The following is a 17,702-nucleotide window of genomic DNA, read 5'->3' as shown; positions in this document are numbered from 1 at the left end:
CGCAATTTGATCAAAACGACGAGAAATTGCTTTCATGTTACCCACAAGTGAAGAGTAGTTTTGAGAATTTCATTTTCGAAGCTCCAACGCAACTGAGAAAAACTGTAATTTGTGTAGATAAAAATGTAGCATGAGAACCATAGAAACCCAGAAATTTAATCCCAGACCACACAGACCTTCAGAGCGGTGGATGCAGGTGTGTTGGTTGTCGCTCAGGAAGAAGCCGTCTTTGCACTGGCACTCGTAGCTGCCCATGGTGTTTAAACAGATCTGCTGGCATCCGCCGTTGTTGTCCTGACACTCATCCACGTCTACCACACCAGACAGAAGAAAGACAAACAGTCATTACCGTGTGGCCACACATACACACACTTACACACTAACACACGGGTTCACAAACACACATTTTTTGTACCCTGTAATCAAAAGCCCACACAGGTATTTGTGAAAGTGAATGCTTTTTGTTTATTTGTGGCCCTTCTCTCTTTCTTCGTCACGATTTGATGTAGCCGGGAAACACAGCCGGATAGACGCGGAACAGGAATGTTCCGGCTTCCATACAAGCATCCTCCCGACAGCCAAACAAATAAACGCAGTGGCCAGGAAACACACAGGTCATGGGCAGAAAGAGAGATTCAGACAGGCAGACGGGTCAGTTAGAGTCCTCACGGACATCAGAGCTGAAATAGGACACGTTTTCTTCTCTGGAGTTCATTCTGGAATTTTCTTTAAACATTAATGGTGTTTCATGTCTTGTAATTGCGTTTTCATAACGTTTACAGGCAATACCATGTCTCTGAAAGGCCTATAAATATATCACTGCTTTGGTTGGCGTGACTTGACTTAGTTTTATTTACTAACAAAGAAACGACCCAGGAGTACGCAAACCTACTCTGACCTCAAAGTGCAACGTCGGCCATCTTTAGACCTGCCTGGGTTGGAGAATCTATCTTATACCTTTATATCTGTTAGGGATGGAAAGATTCACAGATTCGCATCGGTGCACCGGCATAAAAATGAACGATGTGATGCAGCTTTTTACCATATTTGCATTCGTAAAAAACATTTATTTCTATATAATTATTAGTAGACGTGCTGTAGTTTTATTATTTAAACAGTGACCAATCATCTGTGACCGATATTTGATATGTAGATCAATTTCTCGTCGCTAAACCGTATCTCAAGCGCATTCTCTCAGCACTCTGCTGCCACGTGAATATGACGCATCGCAACACTAAGGAGACCGAGGCGTGTCCTGAGAGACACATAGAATACAGATTAACATGGCAGAGGTAGAGCTGTGACTTCCTGCAGACACAACAGGAAAAGAACGTCTGGTTTTATTTGTATTTATTTTTTGTGTGTGAAAGGGACATGCGTTAGAATTCAGAAGGTATTTGATGATTAGGAGGTAAATTGATGATTTCCCTTCTGTCTGAACTAAGGAAATTTATCGCGGGTTGAAACTCGCAGTCCCACTTCATCACGATTTTAAATTTGGCACTTAACTATTTTGTTTCGCGAATGGTCCCGAATTCAGTTCATCATAAGAAATCAGTAGCATAACAAGAAATCGTAGGTTTCCGCCTTATTGATTGGTTGTATCCTCTGACATAAAAAAAAAAGTGCGGAGTTGAAGACATTCGTCGCCAGATTTAGCCAATGAAAATAAAGAATGCAGTGCCGTGTATATTTAACTCCTCCCCTTTTTTTAGATCAAAGGACACTTCAACCAATAAACAAGCAGAGAATTTACGCATAGGCGACGCTACAGTACTCACTATAAATGCGATATTTCTACGAATTGACACAAAATTCATCTCGCTATATTCTTGCAAATGTTTTCTGTGTGTGTTTAAAGCGTGTTGGACGATGACTTGTGGCTTAAACAATAAAAAGAGCATTTTCTAGGTGGCGTCCACAACTACAGCGATAGACGGAGCCGAAGCGTACGTCCGAGTTCTGTAAGCGTTATTTAGAAAGCAGACAGTGGTATGTGATATCACCGCACCTAAATCCTATTGAACTGCTCTGGGATGAAGAAAAAAATCTCAAACTAGTGAAGAACATCTTTGGCGAGTTTTACAAGAGACAACGCAAAATATTTCAGCTGAAAGTTTGAAGAGAAACGAACTGTCTGGATGCTGAGAGTGTGTAAATCTGGTCTTCGTGCTGAGAGAGGATTTTTCTATGAAGATAAAGTGGAACATCTGTACAGATTTGTTTGGTCAAAGTAAAATTCTTCTGGGAAGATGTTCCACTAGATTTTGTGAAGATTCATTCAGCCACAAGGGTGTTAGTAAAGTCAGGTAGTGATGTAGGTGAGAAGGTGAGGAGGCCTGGGGTGCAGTCAGCGTTCACATTCATCCCGAATGTGTTCAATAGGGTTGAGGTCAGAGCTTTACGGCAGAACACTCGAGATTTTCCACTTAAGATCTTCCAGGTTTGGGTCTCCTAGTTCGAATGATGGGAAAATTAGTTTGCCTCAAATTTTGTGGTAACCATTTGGGGAAGAATCACATATAGCTGGAAAAGTCAGGAGTTCCAATCCATAGAGTGTTCAATTTATCGAACAAACTTATAAAAAAAAAAAAAACAGTAAAATGAACAAAAGCGGAGTTTGAATCTTGATTCTTTTTATTGCAGCAATACAGAAAGTTTTCAATGCCAGTCTACAGCATCCATCTATTTAAAAAAACTACATAAATAAAATACATATTACCAACGATATCTCAGAAAAGAGTATTGCATAATCATTTATCACGATATTGGTATTATATTGATATATCGCTCAAGCCTCTGTTATGCTGTGATCCAGGCACGGGTTAAGTACAAAGCAGTGAATTTCCATGTGGCATGGCAGAGCAGCAGCAGACAGGGCGAGCACCATGTTCCAGTATCATCCGTCTTACTGGCATTCTCTCAAACCCACACAGATACACAAACGCTCCGGAAAAAGAGCAATGTGCAAACACACACACACACACACACACACACACGTTACACACACAGACTCCTAATTTGGTCACAGGGGTGTATTATGTGGCCCTTGGTTTTTACCTGGAGACGCGGCTCTTATTTTAGGCTCGGCAGGACTGCTCGTTAACGCAGCCAAGACAGCGAGGCCCTTTACTGTCCGAGCAAACTGGTGGAATGGAATCAGAAAAAAAGAGGAGAAAAGGCCTATCTTTATGCTGCTTTCCCCACAGGTATCCCTGTCTCTCTCTCACAGCCGAGCACATCTCATATCTTCTAGTTCTACTGAAGTAAAATCTCATCCCGCTGCATAGCAATCCATGTGGAAAAAAAAATAATAAAAATAATCCACGAAATGAAGTCTACAAAGCATTTTTATTTGTCTGGACAATGAGGATCTGCAGCTCTCACAGTCACGTGTCGAACGTGTCAATGAAAACGCGTAGTAGGTAAAGTGAAAAGAATGTCAAACAGAAATTTTGCTTTGTTTTAAAAAAATAAAAAAAGATGATCAGTATTTTAGTCGTTTAGCAATTAAGGTCCACGCTGCCAAAAAAACGAAACATCTGGCTGTACGAGGCAGCGAGTTTAAACTAGGCTGATTTTGTTTGATTGCGTTTGTGTAAACTTGCATTCGGAAAAGGCATCGGGGACGACGTGACACTACAAGGGGAGGTGGAAAGAATGCAAACGCTGTTGATGGAACCGACAGAGAAGTCATGAGAAAAATATTAACAGGCTGATGTGTGAAATGGCGTCTATCTCACCCCCTATTCTCTATAAACAGTATTCTGTACCTTGTAGAGTAAATCATCAGTGAACTAAACTATATGGACAAAAGTTTTGGGACAATGGACTTTTTCAGCCATATGTGGTTCTTATCCAAAGTGTCAGAAGCACACAATTGTACTGGACGTCTTTGCTAGCAGGAGCATGACATTTTAGGAGACCCAAAACCTGTTCCAGCATGACAACACCTCAGTGCACAAAGCCAACTCCATGAAGATCTGCTTTACATACTGACCACGTCAAAGAGAACAAAGAGCAAACGTTAAAATGCGTTAAAAAACCTGTGCGAATCTGTCACAAAGACGTTTGACATGACATGCCTTTGATGCACGGTGACGCTACATGGAGTCGTTCGAGGTGTTTCGAGTGAAACACTCGCTTCCAGAGCAGAAGAACATCACTGGAAGACCACGAGAGATCAGGAAGACCTTCGACTGGCTTAAACCCTAAAAAGTCTCCACAATCTCCACCATCAAAATCTAGAAGAACATCTTCTCAGAAGAGTGGAGGTTATCAAAACAGCAAATGGAGACTACATGTGGAATGGGATGTTCAAAAAGATACACAAACCCAATCTTATGGTCAGATGTCAGAATGTTGTCTATATAGTGTGTGTAGTGAACAGTCTGCAGCTGTAGGCTACACTTATACACTGTTTACATGTTACATGACACCAGAATCAGTGCAGAATTCAACACGGCCTACAAAAATGGCCACCACTGACTACAACACCCAGACTTTCTCATGAGATTCCACACACACATGGACTCCATTACCACCATGCCACATTTGTGGTTTTAAAAGGTCTCTCAGGCGTCACAATCATTACGAAGTACACACGCTGTGTGATTGTGTAGCAGTCGATGTTAAGTTTTCCTCTGTTTACTGTTTGCCTGCCTAGTTTATGACCTAGTTTCTGTTTTCTGTGGTTTGCGATTCCACTTGGTCCACTTGGTGTCGTTTTGTTGAAATTCTAACCCTTTCTTGTTGCCTGAAACTGCTTTTGGTTCACATCTCTGCCCTTTTGGTTCGATAAAATAAACCCATGGAGTATTTAAAAGTGGGCAGATTTGAGGATTATATTCCAATATAATCATCTATAACGAAGGAGCAGCCATGATCTTGATAACCTCTGTTTTAGACTTGATACATGTAAAAGAAGCTGATGGGAGGAGTGATGAAAAATAGAGTCGACAAGGTATTCGGAAAAACCAGATACAAAAGGACCATTCATGATTGATCAATCTTTTCCAGTTTCCAGTATGTAATGCCGTGCTGACTTCACGTTTGGTGGCCCCCAAATACCAAATCTGACTTTTGGTTTATCACGAAATATAAACAGGAATGTAAGAAAGATGGTTCTATAACATACATTTCCTCTCCAGTATCTCTGGTACCACTTCCTGGTTACTTACTGTACTACTTCTAAACTATTTAAACAGCTTATGGTCATTGAATCATTGTGAAATCTCGCCATCCTACAGTAGGACGTCTGGAATTTCTGAGCCTTTTGTTACTGCTGACTGCCTTGTTGTGTTTAAGATCTTCGCTTTGGTTTCGGAATAGTCTTTGGGCTTGTTAACATTTAATGCACTTGAATGAACGAGCGACTGTGAATTATGTTCTCGCATTGTCTATCAAGATCTCCATTAATCCCCCATTTTCCCCTGTGATATTTTGATTGCCTTTTGAAGTGTCACCTCCTCCCATTTTCTCCTTCACAATACATAACAGTGGGACAACAGCTACCAAGTGGCAGGACGACGGGGAACCTCTGTGATTACGGCATTATAATCAGAAGGTTGTGAGGTCAAATCCCAACCCCACCAAGCTACCCTTAATCCTCAATTGCTCAGTTGCTTTGGGAAAGAGTGTCAGTCAAGAGCCATAAATATTAAACCAGTACCAAACCATGGAAGCGTAAAACCAATTTTTTTTCAAAGCATCTGAAGCCAGCGCACTGGATTGAACTTTGTGATGGACAGGGGATTAAGAGTACGCTATCCCCTCTACCCAGAGTACAGCCAATTCTGGATGGCTGTGGTACTGTCAGGAATCCGAGCTGTGACCAGATTGGGAATGTAAAACCTATACAGTATTTGTACTGCAACAGAGGAAATACAGTATAGTGCCAACAAAGTGTCTACTAAACAATCTAAAAAAACCTCAGCTACAAGCTGAGACATTAAAAGATGCCTCAATCTAAAAAACGACATCCAATAAGGTCAAGAAAGCCTACAATAAACTAAAATACAGAATCTCCACATTGCAATTAGACACTTTCTTCTTCTTTTTTTTTATTTATCTTTTGCTTTCAGACTCAATTAAAACAAAAAACAGACAGATAAAACAAAAAAATAAGCCGGAGTCGTTAAATAAAGCAGCCAAACGATCGCACATTGAGTCCAGCTGCCGGCCCAGGCAGAGAAAAATAAATACGAATCGAAATGAAAAAAGACGGGGAGGAACTGCGCCAGATTACCCTTTAATCAGTCTCCCACATTAGCCAATCTTAAATCAATTAGTGCTTAAACTTGTTGACATGCGGCATCTGGGAGTCTGTGGAACGACTTCCGACATGAGCTCTAGCACACATAGGGACTGTTTCACCCCTGGGTTTGCTCTGAGTGTGTGTGGGTGTTAGAAATAGTTCTCAGTTAAAACAAACACATTACTAGGGGAAGACATTTCAAATCAAAGCTGAACACACACCACACACACACACACACACACACACACACACACACACACAATTATGCCACAAAGCTATTCACTATTTTAAAACTGGCGTTCCTTCTTTATTTCACAGGCTGCGCTATGCCCTGTGTGGTACATAAAGTTAACATGAGGATAATTGATGCACCTGGAGTCCATTTATAGTGGTCAGTCAACTGCTGGTTACTGCTGTCTCCTCTGAGTTCAATGGAAACGATGACATCATCTGTCTGAGACGAGAGGAGAGTAACGTGAAAGCGCAACAGCCGAGAGGAAGACGAATCAAAGAAAGAGTGTGAAGTCAGTCGGCGGATCAGAACGTGATTTATTTCCCTATAAACATATAAATACTAACATATAAATTCATACTTTATAAACTCTTTATCTGTGTAAAGCTGCTTTGTGACAATGCCGATTGTTACAAGCGCTATAAATAGCTGGATTAAATATAAAATAATATTATATAGTATAATATAATATAATATAATATAATATAATATAATATAATATAATATAATATAATATAATATAATATAATATAATATAATATAATATAATATAATGTGGACCTTAATATTCTGTATGAAGTAAAAGTAAAAATATATAATATATAGCTGGGGTTTGCAAACGTTGTCAAACAAATGTATTTGACAAAAATTTGCATAAATCTCATATTTTTTCCATTTAAAGCATAACCTTTCTTAATCCTTCCATCAAATATTTAACTAATAAGTTCCATATAATACAACAATAACACCAAATTATCTCCACAGCTTTATTTTATTAGCCACAAAGCCTGATACAGTACTAGCTAGCTAACCTAGCAAAAGATCTTACATTACAGCTAATTCACCTAGCCTAGCTCATCCTAGCACCCTAGCTCATCCTGGTTTGGCTATTTATTAAAACGAGAAGATGTGAATCAAGAGAAAGATACTTTGCAAAGATTATTGCTACCAGCTGAATGTGAGCTTGTTTATTAGCAGTAAAATAGGCAGCTAGCTAACTTAGCTAATATGAGTGATGATTAAATCTGATGAGTTGGAGTGAATTTGATACGGTTTAACATTTGATTTAGCATTAAATTAACATGTTTGCTGAGGTTAGAGATATTAAGATATATGGGATGTGGGGGACATGAGGACGCTTTAAATCGCCTATATATATATATATATATATATATATATATATATATGTATAGATCCTAAAAAAAATTTTGAGGCTAAAGATGTTGCTGGATTTTATCTAATAGGTTAATGGTAATAGATTTTGTGGATGAAAATGATTTGTTGTAGTGTAATTTTAAGAGATTTTAACAGACATCGTCCACCTTCTTCATTAGACTGCTTGGTTTTAAAACTCCAGGTAAATAAGTAAAAGTTCAGAAGGATGTTCATGCAGCCAGGTATTCTCATCATTGAGTGGTCAACCAACAGAGTTCCATTTTCATCTTTAAATATAAGTCTTCAGAGATCCTCTGAGAACATGGTTTAGCAGGTCGTGTGTAATATCAAGCTGTGGACATCTGAGACCCAATTTTACAGAAACTAAAGAGAGGAATACCACACTGCGTAGGATGCCAGCTTCATGAAGATATGTTTAAGATCTCCTGCTATTGAGCTCTGACCTCAACCCTACTGAAAATGATCAATGTGAACGCTGCATGAACCCCAGGCCTCCTCAGCTCACTTACATCAGTCCCGGACTTTACTAACACCCTTATGACCGAATGAGCACAAATCTCCACACGCCAACATCCAGGAACACCTTCCCAGAAGAGTGATGGTTATTATAACAGAACATTTGAGGACGGATTGTCAGGGTTCAAGACACAATAGATTGATTAGGGAGGGCATATTAGAGAACACACATCTTTCTCTCCCTCACACATCATTAATAACTCATCGATGAGCACTGTCTCTTCAGGTTTCTGAGTACTAAATCACAAGGGATCTCAAATTAGAGATGCATACCTCATCAACAAGAAAGCTTAGTTAAGAATGTTTTTCTAATGACGGCTGGTAAAAATGCTGTACATCTACAACCCAGCTATACTCATGCGATGTTATACTGATAATATAGTAAAACCCTGTTGTACGAGCAACTGATAGTACAAGCAAACAGAGATACTTTCGGCGGAGGGTCGCATCAGTCGCTTAGTTGATGACGTATCGCTCGGTCGCTTTCGTTGTTCAGTGCAGCAAAACGTAACTTTTTTTAGTTTTATATTTTTATTTCACTAGAAATCTTGAAAAATGTCTCCCAAGAAAATCAGTGATGGTGCTGTGAAAACGAAAGTAAATAGAATTACCATGGAAACCGAGAAGGTTACGAACGTGGTTCGCGTCTTACACTCGCAATCAACCACTATCAGATGAGTAAGTGTTAAATTATGCGGTAATTTGCGTCGTACTTGTTTGTTAAAATAGGCTACAAATACTTTTCAAGTGCAGAAATAAGCGATCGAATGAGAACTCGGAACGGATTAAATCACTTTTACATTCATTCTTATGGGGAAAATCAGTTCAAACGTACGAGCAAACGGACCTACGAGCAATTTTCAAGAACGAATTATGCTCGTACAACGGGGTTTTACTGTATAGAGCACATTCTGACCAATGCCATGAGTGGTCCAGAACCCAATCAAGACCGCTGAAAAAATCATCAGCTGCAGTTTGTCATCACCTGAAGCCAGTCACTTTCTCTCTCTCTCTCTCTCTCTCTCTCTCTCTCTCTCTCTCTCTCTCTCTTTCTCTTTCTCTCTGTATCTCTCTATATATATATGTATGTATGTATAAATATACATTAACGATCGTATGATTCATCCCTATTACTATGCAGTGTGATCCGATTACAATTCAGTTCAACAAAATGCGAATCAAAACAATACAATGAAATGGAAAAACTCAATATTCAATACTTTTTTTTCTTCGGTTCAGACAGACAGCAAATCATCATTTCACTTGTATCATCTGTCTTTTAATGCATGGACCCTTTTATAAATACACCTTAGTGGATGCAGCTCTACCTCTGCCATGTTAATCTGTACTCTACGTGTATATATATACTCTACGTATATATATATATATATATATATATATATATATATATATATATATATATATATATATATATATATATATATACATACACACACACACACACACACACACACACACACACACACACACACACACAGTATATATGAGTGAATAATAGCTATTTGGGACATTGTTATTATTCACCATTTTCCGAATTTGATCTTTGAATAGGATTGAAAGGTGCAAAAGCCTAAAATAAATGTAATCCAGGACAGTGATAAAGACAAGAAGAGACGTGAGAGACGTCCAAACGAAAAAAGAAGAAGAAGAAGAAAAAGAAAGTAGGGATGTAGAGCAGCAGAGCTCTCTTCGGTGTCAACCCTCTAAGGTTTTGTCTTGGTTCCCAGCACCACCATTTAGTCTTCTATTTGAAACACTCCACAATAAAGATGTCAAATAGAGAACAAGCGCGTTGCTTCTGGGGAAACAGCCTGGAGTTGTTCCAGAGAGACGCACGGCCAAAATAACCAAGAACTTACTGAGGCAGAGAGGGAGTAAGAAAAGAGATATTAGGGGAGGATCGGAGAAATGAGATGTCAAGAAGATGAACATGGGAGTGAAACAGTAGTGAGTGTTCAGAGAGAGAGAGAGAGAGAGAGAGAGAGAGAGAGAGAGAGAGAGAGAGAAAGAGAGAAAACGAGAAAGAGAAAGAGGGTTGCAAAAGATAATAAGAGCATGAACTTTAATAGGTTTACGGAGATAAAGATAAAGAGCAGAGACGTTAGTTAGAGGCAAAAGGACAAGACATCAGACTCACTCTGCTGCACTACAATAAAAACTGAATGTAAAAAATGAGTCAGGGGATAAAAGGATGACAAGGTGAAAGAGATTTAAAGAGAGAGACATAGCAAAGACATGAGACATAAGGTAGTTGGAACGGAGCTGTGATGAAGGGCCGCGTTGTGGCGTGCTGCTCGGATATTTATCATCATTAGTGAGTGCTAATATAAAACCATGAGGTCAGCATCCTGAAACTCAATCACACTGCCAACTCGGAAAAAAAAATCTTTTGGGGAGGAGAAGAGGAAAGACGGAGTCGTCCAAAGCTTGTCCACCTTTGCCAAACTACTCATGTGCTGTCCTCCAACTCCTCGAACTCTCTATCACTCTCTTGATAACTCGTTTCGATCAGAAAGTGGAGAAAGACAGGTTCCGATAATGGACATTTACCAACACGCCGCACCACAACCTATCGTTCCGGGCCGGCTTGTAAAACGAATAAAGATACGCAGCATGCATTTCGCTTTTCAACAGATTCCTGAACCCCCACAGCAAGCCCCCTAAAAACATTAAACTAGTCCTGCCTGTCAGAGACGTGGAATTTCACATTCGAACCGTTTAAATAAATATGCTATGGTGAGTTATTAATTTTCTCTGACTTTTCCCCTCAGGAGTCCATTTTTAACCACTAACATAAACACACAGCGTGCCAGTTGGATTCTGGGAAATGGATGCGATTCAGCCACTGGTGACACTTGAGGTGACATTTTAAAGAGATGAAAATAACCGAGAGGTTTTTTTTTTTTTTTTGCCAGCCGACTCCTGTCAGCTGGAGTGGAATGAGGGAGCCGGGCGAGATGAGGCTGTGCTTCCCAAAGCGCACAGAGGCATGTTTGTTTACGCTTGCGGAGGGGTCTTCGGAGAGGTCACTTGGCAAAGAGAAGACGAGAGAAAAACTCTTCGAGAGAAAGTGGACTCGAGACAGGCTAGCTGTGTGTGTGACGGAGGCAGCGTTCGGGGGCGGTTTTAGCGTTTCGTTGCAAACTGCAGCCCCATGATATCATCTGAATTAAAAAATAGCAAATTCAAAATACAGATTCATTCCTTAAGGGGAGAAAGTAGCCTCTGTCCCATTAGCTAACTATATAGCGAACTTTGCCACAGCACTCATAATACAGCAATGGATTGATTCCTGTTCAGATTTTGCTATGACACATTTCTGAACACTTCTGCAAAATAGATTGGGGTTGAATGATATACCAATAGGGTGTGAGTCAAGAACAGTGACATTAAAGTACAATCTGTAAAAGATAAACAATAAATAAAATTCCTCAACTAAAAATGTCCATATATTCTCAACTCAACATGCTAAAGTGTTTAGCCATCAGTGATTAGCTCAAAATAGCACATAGGTTTGAGGTGAAAACATACAGTAGCACCTCAGACTCTAAACACATGACATGCAGTTTTATATCATTGGAAAGACTTCGGGATGAATACAAAAAAGGCAGGCTCTTTATTAGTACCTAGAATTATGAAAACTGCAGCAAGAGCCTTGCACAGGGTGTGTTCCAATTAATGAACGCTAAAAATATGTTTGCTGAGTTATTGTTAATAATTTTTGTTCATATATTTGTTCGTGAACGTAGAGAACCTAGAACCTCTTACCTAGACAGTTATGACCATCATCTGCCAGCATGAAACCATCATAGCACGTGCATCTGTAGTTTCCAGGGATGTTGATGCAGTCATGCACACAGCCTCCATTGTAATCATTATCACATTCGTCCATATCTAAAACACAATACACACAAACAAGCATAAGGATATTACATTAATGCGTACATTTATTACGTACAATGCATTGTAACTGTTGCAACACACAAACACACACACACACACACACACAAAAAAAAAACACTCCGCTTGCATTTGTTTACATTTATGCTGTTTATTTCTTTTTTTCCGCTTCAAAGAGTGCTAGTTTATGCATGTGGAAGCAAAAAAAAAAAAGTACACAAACTTGTCAAAGCCTGAATTAGCTCATCTTTAAAGAATCCATAAACATGTTTTTTTTTTTCTTGCGTTTTTTCGGTACTGCGTGCGTAGTTGGACGCTGTAGAGCAATTCGCAAATGCTCGAACGCTCAGAGAAGAACAAAAATTCAGGGAAAGGAGGATGATGTGAAAAAGTGCACACAGAAATCCTCTCCAGATATGTGTGTGTTTGTGAGCTTGTGTGTGTTGTTGGTGTGCAGAGTGTTAAGGGCATGTTCCTGGGTGTCACAAGGAAGAGGTCAATAGCGGAATGGACTTTCTGAGCATGAGCTGCTGAAAACGTCCACCAGCAGCAAGCAGACAGCTCAGTATGCCCCCCCCCCCCCTTTTATATACTTAAACAATTATAAATCCCATTCATACCTTAAAGCTGGAGCATCAGCAGATTTATTTGCTGCTAGATACCTGCTTTATTACTGTTCTCTCTTTAAACATCCTAATGTATTTACTGACTTTGACCATGGCAGGGTCGCTTGTACCAGAAAGGATGGTTTGAGTTTTTCAAAAACTGCTGATTCGTCTTAAACCAGATGTCATCTGAAAGATAGTGTCAGATAAAAAAAAAAAAAAAAAAGTTGGGGACCCACCTGCCATTTGTCATTGAGAGAGAAAAAATTTTGTGTATAGACATAAATATTTATATACATACACATCTATTTAAGTTTATACAAATGTTATACAATTAAGTTAAACACAGTGGCCAGAAATGACTTGTTGATTAGGAAGGTCAGAGGGATAAATAGGCAAACTGGAACTAGGTGAGAGAAAAACCATCGTAAATCAAAGAAATAACACGTTATAAGCATTTCAGAATGAAACACAATATCAAAAATTGAGCTTTAACATGGCAGATTTCACTTTCTATCAACCAGAAAAATCTATAATAGTTATAATAAATATTTGAAAATGTCCTGATTAAATGTTTTTTTTATATAATACCTATTATATATATATATATATATATGATATAAATAAAAATAGAATATATATATATATATATATATATATAATTATTATTCATATATATAATATGGATATTTATTTTTATATATATATATATATATATATATAAATAAAATATAGATGTTGCCAATTTCTGGGCCCTTGAGCAATGCCCTTAGCCCTTAACTGCTCATTTGTATGAATAAGATCATTGTAAGTTGCTCTGGAAAAGGGCATCTGACAAATGCTGTAAATGTAAATATAAAGTATATAAGGCAAAGGTACCCAGACTTTTTTTTCTACGAAGGGACAAAAAACTTAAAAAACGTGACCAAGAACCATGGGCCAAAAAAAAGAATATACAGTATTATACCATTATATATTAAAATGAAAGTTGTCATTTTATAATATCTCGAATTAGGTGGTAGCTTAGTGGTTAAGGATCAGACCCAGAAGGTCACAAGTTGAAATCCCACCCCCACCACTGCTGGACCCTTGAGCAAGGCCCTTAACCCTCAACTACTTACTCAGTTGTAAGCCACTCTGAATAAGGGAGTCTGCCAAATGCCATAGATGTAGAAAACATGAATCTGTCTATCTAATGTAGTTTTATTTTCAGATTCTAGTTCAGTGAGATTTACAGTACAATGAGACACAATCCAGTTTATTGTACTTTAGAGTTTAATGGCTAATGAAGCTATTTGGTGACCTCTGATAACAGATATGATGCTCGTCTTTATTTTTCTTGGTGACATGCTGTTGTAGGAAAATAATGAATGATATTGTGGGGTGTTTCAATGCGAATATTGTAAATACAAAAATCCCAAAGTCGACTCTTTTACTGAAGCATTTTTACTTCGGCAAACTTTCTTTGATAATAAACCGTCATTCCCAAACCAGCCTCAAACAAAATACAGTCATACTACTGGGGTTCTGCAAAGTATGAAGAGTTTCCCATTTCTGAAAACGTCCAGGTTTATCTTTGACCATTAGCTGACACTGGAGAAAAACTCAATATCTCAATATTCAGTCAAAAAATAAAAAACCTGAATGAAGGAATTTCCCCATATCAATGATTCTAATGTCTTTTCGAATCTGTTAATATGGAACATTAGTCCTACATGTCTTCATTGATAGCAATGATAAAGTATTAAAGCAATTGCATTAATATGTGATTTAAGTTACAGCCAGGACCACTGTCAGAGCTGCTGTAATCCATCCACAGCTGTTAAAATGTCTTTTCTGGAAGTAAAACAGGGAATGATGCTGATGATGCCTGAGCAAAAAAAAAAACTCTTCAGCTTTTCATCTTCCTCAGGTTTGATTCGTTTTGACCAGACGTGCTGTTTTTTCCCAGTGAAGGAAGCCCCAAGCCCTCTTTCCTCTGAATTTCTCTCAGGTCATCGCCTTGTCACATCCAAACTTCACACCTTCCTTCCATTCCCTTTGCCTCCCCTACTCAGAACATCAAGGTTCAATGCGAGGTGCTTCGTACGTTTTTTTTTTTCTCGGTCACCATCCTGGCCCCATCCACACAGCGTGTAGTGGCTCTGTGAAGATAGTTCTCTCTTCTATGTCAAAATGCAGTTCTGCTCCATGGCAAAATTCAAGAGAGGGTGTGATGCGTCCAGCTCTCCACCACCGTGCTGTGTGAATGTCTGGATAATGTGTGTGAGCGTTTAAGTCAATGCATACAGGTATGGCAAGGTTTTGTGTGTGTGTGTGTGTGTGTGTGTGTGTGTGTGTGTGTGTGTGTGTACTATATAAAGCACCAGAGACCATCTGACCTGCTCTTAGAAGGGAGGATTTTTGTAAAGGAGGGTGCTCACACCCAGTCAGCCACTCAGAACAGCAGCAGCTCTGTGACGAACACACAGACACCAGGCAGACAATGGCCTACTAATAATCCCACATCTCTCTTTCTTTCTCGATCTGTCCATCCTTCTTTTCCTCTTCATTTCTCTTTCTCTCTCACACACACACAGACAGAAACAGTGCTTACTTGCGCTTACACAAGTTATTTAGTCATTATCTGATAGTAGATGGATTGTAATAACACACACACACACACACACACACACACACACACACACACACACACACACACACACACACACACATTTCACTAGTTCAGCACTCAATATTTTTTTTGAGAAATTAAACACCGCTGCTAAAACCCATTCAAAATAGCTTTTTTATTAGTTGCTTAGTAGCTTTTTTATTAGTTTTTTTATTAGAAGAACAGGAACCAGGATAAACCTTGAGGAACAATATCAGCAATTAAAGATTTAAACCTGTTAATGACTGAAAAATCATGTTTTTTTTGGGTACCATGGTAAAAAAGTAATAGATTTATATATATATATATATATATACACACACATATTTCTGTATTTGGAACTGCAATGAATGGATATTCGGGGTCACCCAGATAAGGATGGGTTTCCTTTTGAAACTGGTTCCTCTCAAGGTTTCTTCGAGGAGCTTTTTCTTGCCACAGTCACCACTGTCTCACTTATTAGGGGTGAACTTACAATTATGGGGAACGAATTTATAGGCAGTAAACTTAAACATTCTAACTTTATAATATCTCTGCAATGCTGCTTTGTTATTGTTCATTGTTAAAAATGCTGTACAAATTAAATCCAATCAAATTGAATTGAATTAAATTGAATGATTTATTCAATCAGCTGAAGCCATTATATGATTTCAGGAACATTAATCTGAAAATTTCAGGCACTAAATATAAAGACCTAAAGGCAACACAGCTGTCTGTTAACTCTTTAACTATGAAAAGCCAAAAATAAAAATTTCAGGACTCGTTAAAGACGATGCCTCAATTCAACAGGTTGAGAGACCTGAGTCATGCCAATGCATTTAATCCATGCATTAGGTTAAATCACTAACACAGCACAATCACTCCACCTCCGTCTCCAAGGCAACACTGTATCCATCCCAGCTGCACTGTTTTGATTATTCTGGCAATTTCAATCCTAATTTTTTGTATTATTGTAAATATCATGGTAATGAATATTGTACATTCTCATTACAGTTTTTCTCAGTTGCTTTTCTGTTCATTTCTTATATCATCTTTAATGTTCGCAAACCAGTGAGTGGATTTCTCCAAACAATGTGTACAGCACAATACACTGGATTTCTCGCAAAAGTCTGTACTTTTCTCAAAATCCTCAGTTCATCTCCCAAAAGTAAGTATTGTGTCAATGAACATTTCATTCCCATCAGAACGAAAAGTCCCATTGCCATTGTTCACAAAAAATAGTCTCTTTATGACATCTATAAATTTAAGCAGCATGAATTCATTCATTTGATTGGATATTTAATTTATATTGATTGTAAGAGACTGAACAGGATTTGGCCTTTTACTGTACTGTACAAGTGTTCGTTCGTTTCTTAGTTCCATTTTCAGAATGTATAATTCTGTGTTTTGTCTGTAGTCATTTCAATCATCAAATAGCCGTTTAACCAGTTCTCTAAAACGGGTCAAAGGTGAATCTTGTGAACCTTCAGTTGGAGAATGAATACAGACAAAATGTAAAAATTTTACATTCTGAAAATGGATGAACAACTAAGAAACACTGAACACTTGTACAGTAAAAGTGTGAATCCTGTCTGGTCTCTTACAATCAATATAAATCAAATATCCAATAAAATAAATGAAATTCAGATACCAAACAGAAGGAAGTCAAATGTAGTGTATTTTCAGTTGCTGTGATCCGAAATGTAGTTTATATCAAGAAACACTGAAAACATGAATAAACATTTTGATGATTTTGTTTGTGAACAATAACCATGTGACTTTTCATTCTGATGGGAATGAGATGTTCACTGACACAAATACTTACTTTTGAGAGATGAACTGAGGATTTTAAGAAAGGTTCAGGCTTTTCTTAAAAAACTCTCTATATTGTGCTGTTTGTACACATTGTTTGGAGAAATGCACTCACTGGTTTTCAAATTATAAGGATGATTCTAGAAACGCTCCAAAGCAACCGAGAAAAACTGAAATAGAAATTCTCAAAACCGGTTTAACCATTTTGCATTCAATGACGTACACAATAAACTGATGCTGAGATGTTTTGGGGTTAAAACGTTTCAGGTGAAACCAGTAGAATATATTCTGATCAACATAAACGACTGATAATGTAGGAAACAGCAGACGCTCGTACACAATCCATTAAATGAACGTACAAAAGCTTTCGCAATTCGATCCAAGGCGACAAGAAACGTTGAGCATTGATGAGCACAAATGACGACATGATGTGGAGGAACGAGTAGTTTTGAGAATTTCATCTCTGATCTGAGAAACGATCCAAAGCAACTGAGAAAACTGTAATACACTCTGACATTCAGTCTGACTCTTATAAATTGAGTCATCTTGCCT

The 17,702-nt window shown here is 38.3% G+C and overlaps 1 protein-coding gene across 2 annotated transcripts in view; it reads right to left on the bottom strand.

Moving 5' to 3' along the window:
- The window catches only part of scube1 (signal peptide, CUB domain, EGF-like 1), a 92,037-nt gene that overhangs the window by 64,638 nt on the left and 9,697 nt on the right, over positions 1 to 17,702 (bottom strand). For both annotated transcript variants that reach the window (XM_083527938.1, XM_083527939.1), the window contains exons 3-4: positions 11,970 to 12,095; positions 177 to 311 (exon numbers count right to left, since the gene is read on the bottom strand). In XM_083527938.1, the coding sequence (XP_083384064.1) occupies positions 177 to 311; positions 11,970 to 12,095 (261 nt within the window). The remainder of the gene's footprint in view (positions 1 to 176; positions 312 to 11,969; positions 12,096 to 17,702) is intronic.

The sequence above is a fragment of the Silurus aristotelis genome (genome assembly GCF_946808225.1).
Source record: "Silurus aristotelis genome assembly, chromosome: 24".
NCBI classification, from domain to species: domain Eukaryota; kingdom Metazoa; phylum Chordata; class Actinopteri; order Siluriformes; family Siluridae; genus Silurus; species Silurus aristotelis.
This window is presented reverse-complemented; position numbering and strand designations above follow the sequence as displayed.